At 19.2% G+C, this 12,404-nt stretch overlaps 4 protein-coding genes across 4 annotated transcripts in view; 1 reads left to right on the plus strand and 3 right to left on the minus strand.

The window, feature by feature from the left end:
• The window catches only part of PGSY75_1118400 (putative haloacid dehalogenase-like hydrolase), a gene marked incomplete at both ends in the record, with an annotated part of 879 nt that extends 825 nt beyond the window's left edge, over positions 1-54 (minus strand). The window contains one exon of the mRNA XM_018786306.1: positions 1-54. This exon is cut by the window's left edge and continues 825 nt beyond it. Coding sequence (XP_018641101.1) covers positions 1-54 — 54 coding nt within the window.
• A 2,297-nt stretch (positions 55-2,351) lies between these two features.
• Positions 2,352-4,220, plus strand: PGSY75_1118500 (putative box C/D snoRNP rRNA 2'-O-methylation factor; the record flags this gene model as incomplete). The annotated part of the gene is made up of 1 exon (XM_018786307.1): positions 2,352-4,220. One exon carries the CDS (start codon positions 2,352-2,354, stop codon positions 4,218-4,220), a length of 1,869 nt encoding a protein of 622 aa, XP_018641102.1.
• A 412-nt stretch (positions 4,221-4,632) lies between these two features.
• On the minus strand, positions 4,633-6,447 carry PGSY75_1118600 (histone acetyltransferase; the record flags this gene model as incomplete). Its single annotated transcript, XM_018786308.1, has 1 exon — positions 4,633-6,447. The coding sequence occupies one exon, from the start codon at positions 6,445-6,447 to the stop codon at positions 4,633-4,635; it is 1,815 nt and encodes a 604-aa protein (XP_018641103.1).
• A 1,021-nt stretch (positions 6,448-7,468) lies between these two features.
• PGSY75_1118700 (hypothetical protein) lies at positions 7,469-11,581 on the minus strand (the record flags this gene model as incomplete). Its single annotated transcript, XM_018786309.1, has 18 exons — positions 7,469-7,493; positions 7,611-7,664; positions 7,770-7,861; positions 8,061-8,213; positions 8,351-8,398; positions 8,508-8,915; positions 9,107-9,211; positions 9,377-9,505; positions 9,618-9,672; positions 9,814-9,896; positions 9,979-10,075; positions 10,192-10,275; positions 10,366-10,499; positions 10,610-10,718; positions 10,850-10,992; positions 11,102-11,165; positions 11,299-11,330; positions 11,432-11,581. 18 exons carry the CDS (start codon positions 11,579-11,581, stop codon positions 7,469-7,471), a joined length of 1,965 nt encoding a protein of 654 aa, XP_018641104.1.
• Between the last annotated feature and the right edge of the window lie 823 nt (positions 11,582-12,404).

Consider the following 12,404-nt stretch of genomic DNA (forward strand, 5'->3'; position numbering starts at 1 on the left):
TTTATTTTTTCCTTTCTCAGTAATATAATAGCACTGCATTTGTTCATCTTTCATTTTTAATAATAATAGAGGGTCTATGAGTTGGAAGGGGGGGGTTAAAAAAAAAAAAAAATAAAATAAAAATATATATATATATATATATATATATATATATATATATATATATTAATTTTGTAGTGAAATATACATATTATTTATATATGTATATTATTTATATATGTATATCATTTATATATATATATTTATATATGTATATCATTTATATATATATATATACATATATTCTGAACAAATGCCTATTGAAAATATTTTTATTGAACCATTTTGAAACGTTAAATAGCTACACTTATTTTAATTGTATAAATAAAATGTATATATAACCAGTATTAAAATGGTGATATAATATTAATTTATTAGAATATTATTAGTCTAATGAATTTGTTTATTATAATAACCATATGTTTGTGTCTATATAACTATCTTCTTCTTTTTTTTTTTTTTTTTTTTTAAAACCAAGGAAAATATATATATATATATATATATATATATATTTTTTTTTTTTTTTAATAAATATTTAAAGCTAACAAAATGTGATAAATATATTATGCAACTATTTTTTTTAAGAAAAATAAAGTAGCTCAATATATTATCATCGTCACAATGTTAATGAATTTTAAATCATTTTTTTTTTTTCACATATATATATATATATATATATAAATACTAAGATATTATTTATATTATCGAAATAAATTGAAATATTCTTGTATCGGAATTTTTTTATAACAAATAGATTTTAAAAAAATAAAAGTAAAATGAAGAAAATATACACAAAAAGAAAAATAAATGAATTATGAAATGGAATACATAAATATGTACATATGTATTATTATATATATATATATATATATATATATATATATATATATTTATTTATTTATTTTTTTTTTTTTTTTTTTTCCCCCTTTGTTGCATTTTTTAAAATGGAAAAATATTAAACTATTATAATTTGTCATACCATTTAAGATTTTATTAAAAGACCGAATTTTTAAACAAATTAATTATATATATATATATGTATATATGTGTGCAATACTTCTACATATATAAATAAATATATATAATATATATATATATATAACTTATTATATTTACATATTATTATTTCCCTTCTGCATAAAAACTTCAATATCATATTTTAAAAAAAATGTTCAGTTTCAAAAGAATTCATCCTAATATACATAATATAATTATATATTCTAATATAAACATATATTTAATAATATATATATGACATATATAATTTATTTTATAATGAATAAATATAAAAACTTTTAAATTCAAAGAATAATAAAATGAAATAAAAAGATAAGATAAAAATTAAAAAAAATATATATATATATATATATATTCTATTATTTATATAGATATATTAATTAAATATATATATATATATATATATTTTTTTTTTTTTTTTTTTGAAATTATTAAAAGTATGCATATATATATATATATATATATATAATATATATTATTTTAATTGTTTATATATTTATCTTATTTTTATTCTTATGATGCATAACGGAGTAATTATTATATATATACATATACATTATATTATATATATATAATATATTTATATGTATGTATTATTTAATTCATTGTATATATAATAAATCCCTATATTTTTTTTTTTATGGGATTAAGAGAATTGTAGATAATAAATTAATATAATATATATAATTATTATAAGTTTAAAATGAGTATCAAATTTTAATAATACATTTTTTCTATCATTATATTATATATATATATATATTTTTACGAATTAAAATTTAAATAAATCTTAAAAAAAATAAAAATAAAACATTATAATATTTATTCATAATTAAATATAAATATATACATATATATATATATATATATATATATATATATATATTTATTTATTTATTTTATCAAATGGCTTGCGTTGTAAATGATGTTATTATTTATAATGTTAAATAATTAAATTTATATTTTCCTTATTTAAAAATTAAAAATAAATAAAATAATATAATATAATGGTTATCCTTTGATATTATAATAATATTAAAGATAAAATATGTAGAATCGTATTATCATATATATATATATATATATATTTTTTTTTTTTATTTATTCATTTATATACCATTTAAAATTTTTACAACGCTTTATTTAATAAGAAAAAAAATGTAGAAGAACATTTTTTCCATATAAAAAATATACAAATGATATAATATATATATATATATATATATATATTTTTTTTTTTTTTTTTTTTTTATTTTTTTTTTTTTTTTATTTTACACCGAGATATTACCTCAAATATGAAGAAGCTTTACATTTTATTCGAATGTTCAGCTGGATATTTTCTTTTAAAGATTGAAGAATGGGAACAAATAGGAAGCAGTGAAGAACTTGAAAAGAAAATATTGAAGAGTGATATTTTTCATCAAATGGTAGAGTTCTGTGCATTTATTCCTTTTGAAACTGCTGAGAGAGCTTTAGATAATTTATTAAATATAAATGAAGGGAAGGCAACACCTTTTCTGTTATCTTTTTTAGAACAGAATTTGCCAAATAATAAGAATAAATATGAATTAGGTGTTGCAGATATAAATTTAGGAAAGAATTTATCTAATGTTGGTTTTAATATAATTCATAATAATAATGTTTTGGAATTATTTCGTGCATGCAGACAATATTATTTAAAGAAAATATCAACATATGTAAATAATATTGATATAGATATTAAACATTTTAATATAGGTCTAGGTCATAGCTATTCAAGATCGAAATTAAAATTAGATCCAAGAAAACAAGATAAGTCAATTATTAATAGTATAGGAACTATTGAATCATTAGATAAAAATATTAATTTATTTAGTATGAGAGTTATAGAATGGTATAGCTGGCATTTTCCAGAGTTAAAAAAAATTGTAACAGATGTATGTATGTATTGTAAATTAGTTAATCTAATTCAAATAAAAGAAAAATTTGATTTTGATGAATATGAAGATAAAATAAATGATATAACTCAAAATGAAGATTTGACAAAAAATATATGTAAAGTAGCTAATCTTTCTATAGGACAAGAACTAACTGAAGAAGATTTAGCTAATATTCTTAACTTTTCTAATGAAGTTATTAATTTATCTAATACTAGAAATATTTTATGGAATTATCTAGATAATAAACTTAATATTGTATCACCCAATCTTAAAGAATTATTAGGAAATACACTAAGTGCTCGTTTAATTAGTCATGCTGGTTCTTTAGTAAATCTAGCGAAATGTCCATCTAGTAGTATACAAATATTTGGATCAGAAAAAGCATTATTTAATTCTTTAAAAGGAAATAAAAAAACACCAAAATATGGAATCTTATATAACTCATCATATATCTCTAAAACACCACTGCCACTTAAAGGAAGAATGTCAAGATACTTATCTTGTAAAAGTGCTATGGCAGCAAGAATCGATTCATTTTCTGATTATCCTACCAACTCATATGGACTTATTTTTAAAAAACAACTAGAACATAAAATTCAACACATGGTCAAGGGCGTTAAGCTCTCAAAAAATATCGATTACATCAACGAGGCAGAGCAAATATATCGAAATGAATTGTCCTCCTTTCATAAAGACGGAAAATTAGACAAGCAGCTAAACAAGGAAGACAAAAAAAAGAAAAAGAAAAAGAAAAAAAATAAACGAAAACATGATGAAGACCAACCCAGTGGACACAGTCACCAAGATGAACAAGATGAAAAGGATGAGCAGGATGAGGGGGAAAAAAAAAAGAAAAGAAAAAAGGACAAAAAAAAGAAAAAAAAAGATAAAAAAAGGGAAAATAATGAAGCACAAAATGAAGATGATACAAATGCTAACAGTCAAATGGATGACGATTTAAACGGGGATGTTAATGAAGACTTAAATGATGATGTAGATGGAATGACAGAGCATATAGAAGTGCAAGATGAGGATGAACATGAAAGGGATGTAGATCAAGAGCAAGAACAAGAAGAAAATCAAGAAGAAGAACAAGATCAAGAAGAAGAACAAGAAGAAGAAGAAAAACAAGAAGAACAACAAGAACAAGAAGAACAAGATCAAGAAAAAGAAAACGACTCGGATGAAAATGAGGAGGACTCAGATCCTGAAGAAGATTCGGATGAAGATGAAGAGGATGATTAAGATATTTACAAAATAAAGTTTTTCTATATAATTTTATTAATATATATATATATATATATGTATTATTTTTTTTTTTTTATAATTTCTTGTTATACTTAATCAATTTTTATCGTATACTTTATTATTACATATATATAACTATATGTGTGTTATGTGTATATTATGTTTTATTTATTTATTTATATTAATTATTAAAAAATTTTAATTTTTATAGATATTATTACATACCAAATTAATTAAATGTTTTATACTCCAAAAAAAAAAAAGTTTTTAAATAAATATAAAAAACACAAAAAAGATATTTTTTCAAATAATTCATAAATAAAAATATGTATACATATATATATATATATATATATTTTTTAGATGAGACACATATGACATATCAGATTATTATGTTTGTAAATTAATTTTATTCATATAGAGCCAAGTAATAATCATAAGAGACCCAATGTAATTTATTTTTACACAAGGGGGTATTATTTGTTTGCTTCAATTTGTTAAGTATAAATTCCAATTGTTTTGGGTTTATATAATAAAATGAATCTAATCCATTGATAGAATTTTTAAAAATATCTTTTTGTTCTAAACAAGAGATAATATCATTAGTTTCTATACTTGTAATTTCTGATAATTCTTGTATAGATAATTGTTCATAATTTATAAGAACTTTTAAAATGGTTTCATACCAGTAAGCCATATAAGATGCTACACCTAGATCTGATAAAGGTCTTTCAGGAGTTCCTGTTCTTTTTTCAGTTTGTGATAAGAAATAACTAAAATTAATAAGAAATTTACCATATCCTTTTTTTTGATGTTGTGGTAGTGTTAGAATACATGATACATTATTTTTAGAATATTTTTCTTTTGAAAAATATCCAGTTATATGATAACCATATTCATCATATTCTGTAATAACATAAAATAAAAATAAATTTACTCTATGTTTTAATGTTTTATGATCTAAAAATAATTTTGATAAGAAACATAAATTCTCACAATATATTCTAAAATAACTTCCATCAATTTCAAAAATAGATATTTTTTCTTCTCTATATATTTCATTTCCTGGGGGATGTCTAATTTCACATCTTTCTGTATGTCTTTTTAATTCACTATATTCTTTAAAAAATGATAAACAGAATTCACATATATATAATATATCTATATTTTGATATTCTTTAGGATATGGTGAAAAATACCATGTATCTATTAAATATTTTCCAAATCTTATTTGATTAATTGTTTTTAATTTTGTATTTTCTTCATGTTCTCTTAAATATTCTTTATCAATACCTGCATGTTCATGATCTGATACATTATCATTATCTTTAATAAGAGGTAAACCATCATCTGGTTCTTTATCTAATAATCTTAAATTTTCATATCCTAACCAACAATCTAATCTTCTATCAAACTTCTCCCAGTGAACATAATAATCATAATCACTTTCACTCATACAAACATTGTTATTATTATTCAATTCATTATTCATTTTATTAATTATTTCATTTTTATTCATATTTAATGGAAACATAAAATTTGTATCATTTAACACCTTATTCTTTGGTCTAGCATATACAATTGAACAATATCTCCAAACTTTATTTAAAGGATCTAAACCCCATAATACCTGTTTAACAGGTAAAGCATTTGGAAAGATTAAAGCATATGAATCACTATATTTTGATAATGAATTTATAATCTTACCTGATGTTCTTACTTTATTATTATTACCTTTTGTATTCTTATTATGACTAGAATGAGTACCTGTTTTTTCTTTGCTCTTATAACTCACAGATCCTTTCCCTTGTATTTTGTTGCTCACCGTGCTTGTATTCGTGCTTGGAATATTGCTAATATCATCATTTTTTATATTATTATCACTCTTATTTATTTCATCATTTTTGATATTATTATCACTCTTATTTATTTCATCATTTTTGATATTATTATCACTCTTATTTATTTCATCATTTTTGATATTATTATCACTCTTATTTATTTCATCATTTTTGATATTATTATCACTCTTATTATTATCATCATTTTTGATATTATTGTCACTCTTATTATTATTATTATTATCACTATTTTCATTTTCACTACTGTTATTACATTCCCCCCCTTGTTTTATTTTACTACCATTTCCTTTAATATACTTGCCTATACTTCCAGCCCCTTTAATCACGTTCGCTTTGTTTTCATTCTTTCCTCCCAGGCCCATAATATAAAGAAATATCGTAAATTTGGAAAAATCTCAAAAAATAAAATATATAAATAAATATAAATATAAATATATATATATATATATATATATATATATATTTTTTATATTATTGCTTTATTTTGTAGCTAGCCATAAATTTTTTTTTATTTAAAAAAAAAAAAAAAAAAAAAAAAATTAAATTGAAAAAAAAAAATAATTCATTTATTTAATTATTTATTTATTTATTTTCTAATTTCAATTTGAATATTAAATTTAAAAATATATATATATATATATATATATATATATATAATATTTATATGTTCTTATAAAAACATTTCTTTAATTTTTTAATAAGAGCTTGAGGAAGAATATAATTATATATATATATATATAATATATAATATATATTTTTTATATAATTATGTATGTATTCATACTCACAACAATAATTCGTGGGAATTCTTTTTCTTCTTGTTTATTATATAAAAAAAAAATAAAAAATTTAATACTTACATATATATAATATATATATAATTTTTTCATTTTTTCATGTACCATAAATATAACGTTTTTTTTTTATCCCAAAACAAGATAATAAATTGTAAAAAAAAAAAATATATATATATAATATATAACAATAGTATATATAGAAAATAAAACAACAATCAAATAAAATAAAATATATATATATATTTTTTTTTAATATATCCTTGCAATATTATTAATACATCTTTATGGAATAACAAAAGTTCATATATATATAACGGAATATAATATAAAACATATTAAAAAAAAATATGCTTATTTATATATTAAAAAGGACAAAATGGAAAGCTTTTTTTAGACAATGTAAAGATATAAAAATTGTATTATTCATATATTTTTTGAATAGGATAAATATAAATTAATTATAACTTAACCGGCATAATATATATAATATATATTATATATATTTATAATTTAGGTCTTATGAAATATTAACTTTTTTTTTTTTTTTTTTATGTACACTACTATTTTATATACAGTTAATAAAACTTTATTCTTCTGTTCCATATATCCACCTGCAAAAATAAATATATAATTAATATATATATATATTTATATTTATGTTATATACTATGGCATGTTTCTTTTTTTTTTTTTTTCTCTCTTATTTTTCTTATATGCACAATACTTACTTTTTGAGCAATTTAATATAAGATATATTAGACTCGCTCGTTTGGTTTAGTTCCCTGAAAAAAAAAAAAAAAATAATAATTTTATATTTTCATAAAAGAATCATCGCTAAATATATATAAATATATATATATATATATATATATATATATATTTTATACTGCTGTATATAATTTGATTCCTCTTCTGTTAAGTTATCTCCAAACTGTTTCAAAATAGATATGATGAGATTCTTATGCATATAACCCGTTTTCTATAATGTAATGTTAACAAAAAAGAAAAAGCACGAAGGAAATTTAAATAAAGACATGTATAAAATATTCTCTCATGTAAGTCACATATAAAATTACAATTCACACAAATATAATAATTCTACATTACTCTTTTATCATTATATTATTTATTTTTATTATTTTATTTTTATTATTTTTTTTTTTTTTTTTTTGTCTTACCATTATATCCCATATTTCGAAAAAAGTTTTCATGTTTTCAAAAGCTTCCTCTTCATTCAACATTAGGGTCTTTACAAAAGTGACTAATTCGTCTTTTTTTATATCTCCCATATTTTTTAATTTATTTAAGTTATTTTGAGTTAAAGGTAAATTCTGCATATTTAAAAAAATATAATAAAATATTTTTTATAATGACTCAATTTAGCTTTTTTTTAAAAATATGCAACACATGTGTATAAAAACGAATAAACTTATATAAATCCTTAATTCATTTTTAATGTATTTATTACCGATTTGTATATAATATCAATACATTTCTCCAGGCTTAGCGTCTCCTCCTATATAATTATTCATACCAAAAATATAAAAGTAATATATATATATATATATATATATATATATATATTTTTTTTTTTTTTTTTTTTTTTTATTTTTTTTCCTTCTTACATTAACGTCTTTCATTAATTCTTTCACTAATTTTATTTTTTTTTCTTCAAATGTTTCATCATTTTTTATTTTCTTTTCTTCTAATAATTCTTCTTCTTCCTTCTTTCTCTTTTCCTCCTCTTCCTCTTCTTCTTTCTTTTTTTTCTCTGCCTTCTCATCTTCTTCTTTCCTTTTTTTTTGTTCTTCCTCCTCTTGTTCTTTCCTTTTTCTTCTTTCCTCCTCCTCTTCTTTTTCTTTTCTTTTTTCTTCCTCCTCTTCCTTTTTCTTCATTTCATCAATTTGTATTTTCAAATATTCCTCATGTTTCTTCAATTCTTTTCCCATAGAAAAATTATACGGAACAAAATTCTTCACTTTCAAATTTAGCTCCTTATTTTTTTGGCATATCGTTTTGGAAATATCTCCATACTGTGTATAAAAAAATAAATAAAAATATATAACAATAAGACAATATGATAAAACAAAACAACAAAAATATATATATATATATGTATACACTTCAATAAAATTATAATACACTCTTAACTTTTATTTTCATTATTTCTGTTATTTTTATTACATATTACTTATTTTAATTTTTAATTTTTTTTTTTTTTTACCTTTTTCTTCTTTTTATTCATATATGTTATAAGTTCATTCTTGTCCTTATTTTTATAAATAAATTCATCTACGTTGTTAATCATTTGATGGAAATGATCCATAACCTTATATAAGAAAAATAAAATATATATATATATATATATATATATATTATACATATTGAGACGAAACATGAAACGTATTTATAATATTAATACCATGAACAAATTGTTTTTACAAAAAGACGCTTAAATGTTATAATATATTATATATATATATATATATTTTACCTGTAATAGTAAGTCATTATTCTTTGAGAGCTCTTGTTTAAAGTAAGACGCTTCATTTTTAACCTCCTCAGTGTATAAGGTGCTATTTCTTAATTCTTCCATTTTATAATCCAAATCATCCTTCAGATACTTTTATATATATATATATAAAAAAAAAAAAAAAAAAAAAAAAAAAAAAAAAAGATTTTGTTGTAAATGAATATAAAAATGTATTTGTAACTATATATTAATTTTTTCTTACGTTTATTTGCTGTTCACAATAACTGATGTTCATTTCTAATTCCTCAATTTTGATCCTTTTAAAGAAAGTAGAAATATTATAATAAATATAATAAAAGACAACATAATATAACATTACATATATATATATATACATATATATGTATATATTTGTAATGAATTTTTTTTTTTTTTATTTCTTCCATATATCTTATTACTTATTTTTTATATCATTTGCAATTGATATATCCGCTTGTGCCCTAGCTGATTTTATTCCGTCCATTAGAATAATCTTGTCACCCTAAAATTGGGGGGAAATATATATATATATATATATATGTATATATATATATGTATCTATCTATGTATGTATTTATTATTACCCCAATTTTTTCACAACACGACACAATATTTTCTAGGGCTATTTTATATTCGAGGAAAGAGTATTTTAAATGTCTGAGTTTTTTTTGTGCCTTTTCACTAAGGAGAAAATAAAATATTGTTTATATGAAAAGATATATATATATAAAAAAATATATTAACACTTATATATATATATATATATATATATATATATTATATATTTCATGTGTTACTTTTGTTCGTAGTATGATTTGCAAATCTCCAATAGTTTTTCATTCTTCCTCTTATCCTTCATGATGGTCAATTTGTTTTTTTTGCTACAAAAAAAATATATATATATATATATAATATACATATCATGTTAATGTATCACTGTTACAAATTTATATTTCTTATTTTTTTATTACTTATGTTCTATAGCTTTTTCCAACATACTACTCTGAAAATTAATTATATCCTTTTTGTTATTAATCTTGCATTGGTGTTTTCTTATTGTCTCAAAAATTTTTTGTAAATCTTCCTTGGTGTAAAATAACCCAGCCTACATAATACATTAAATTAAATAAAGCATAACATATATATATATATATATATATATGTGTATATATTAATATTTGTGTGAATACTTTAAAGAGGTTTATAAATTATTACCTTAATTCTTTCGATGTCCAATATGGTGTCGATATTTTCCTTAAGATGAACATATTTCTTTTTTAATACTTCATATTTATCTTTATAAAAATTTTCCATTTCTCTTTTTCTGCAAAAATTTAAAAAGATTATGAACATTAATAAATATTTACAAAATTAATAGTGTCGCCCTGTTAATTTTTGACACTAGTATTTTCAAAAAAATGATATTATATTATATTTTATTTTTTTTATTTTTACATGTTCTCTTCTTCCTCCTCTTGCTGAGAAATATATATGCCCAGTGGTTCTAAAATATTCTGATATTCAAAACTGTATAATTTGTTTCTTAATATATTTAAATGTTCAGCATTGCTTATAATTTCATCAATTTTTTCAAATTCCTATAATAAAATATAATATATCATATAAAATATTTGTGAACATATTAAGGCGTAATAATTCTATTGATTTTTTTTTTTTTTTTTTTTTTTTTTTTTAATATGAATATACCTCTTTCTTCTTTTTCTTTTCTGTGTCTTTTCGATTATTAGAAGAATCCCATTCTTTATCTTTCCTACAAATAGTAATTCATAAAATAAGAAAAACAAAAATATTAATATAAATAAATATATATAGGTATAATATTATATATATATATATCATATATGTTTTCATGAAACAAACTAATACATTTATAAAATACTTACAGCGTGTGATAAATAGGACGACTTCCTTTATCCTAATTACAATTAAAAGAAAATTAAAAATATTTATATATATGAATGTGTTCATATATATATATATATATATATATATATATATATATATATATTTTATTACTAATAAGTATATTGCTTCGGTATCAAAATCTTCATAGAACGATACACAGTTTTTTCTGAATAATGAATCATATGGTTGATCGTTACAATTATATTGATTACTTTTATTTAGATGAACAAAATTATTTTTACTTGCTTTTATAACTTTCATTTTGTTCTTCCTTTTTCTCTCCTACTACGTATATTATATATATATATATATTTTATTTTTTATGTTTTATTTTGTTTGATTGTTGGTAGAATAAAACGTCATTCTACATAAAAAAAAACAAATCGCATGAACTTTTAAAATATTCACAAGATAATATTTATGATATTTCCTTTATATTTGTGAACTTTTATTATTATTAAATGTAATATGAGAATTTTGAAAATGTTTTAAATTAAACATATATATAATTATAAATATGTATATATATATATATATATATTGTTCATATAATGGCTATATAATTATAATTTTACTTGAACAATATTTCATAAATATAAATGATAGAAATATATATATTTGTTATATTAAAAGTATATATCACAAAATTAATATTATCAAACAATTTTGTACTATATATATTATACAACTTATACACAACATGTGCATAATTCTGTCAATATATAATATATATATATTTATTTAATGACATATCTATTTCTTTTCTTTTCTTTTCTTTTCTTTTTTTTCTCTATAATTATGAAAATTTTTATTTTATATAATATATCATTTTCTTTTTTTATATAATATAAGAACTAGTGTTATAAAAAAATATATATTTTTTTTTATTTCCCCCCATATGGTGGTATTCACGTTAAATATATATTGTGTGCATGACTTTATTAAATTTTTTTTTTTTAACCTTATATATGTCTTTGCATTTAATTTCTAACTCTCTATTTTAGTTCTTAAAAAATGTTACATTTTATTTCCAAAAAATGTAAAAACATATTCAAAAAAAAAAAAAAAAAAAAAAAAAAAAAAA

This window comes from Plasmodium gaboni, chromosome 11 (assembly GCF_001602025.1).
Source record: "Plasmodium gaboni strain SY75 chromosome 11, whole genome shotgun sequence".
Taxonomy (NCBI): Eukaryota; Apicomplexa; class Aconoidasida; order Haemosporida; family Plasmodiidae; genus Plasmodium; species Plasmodium gaboni.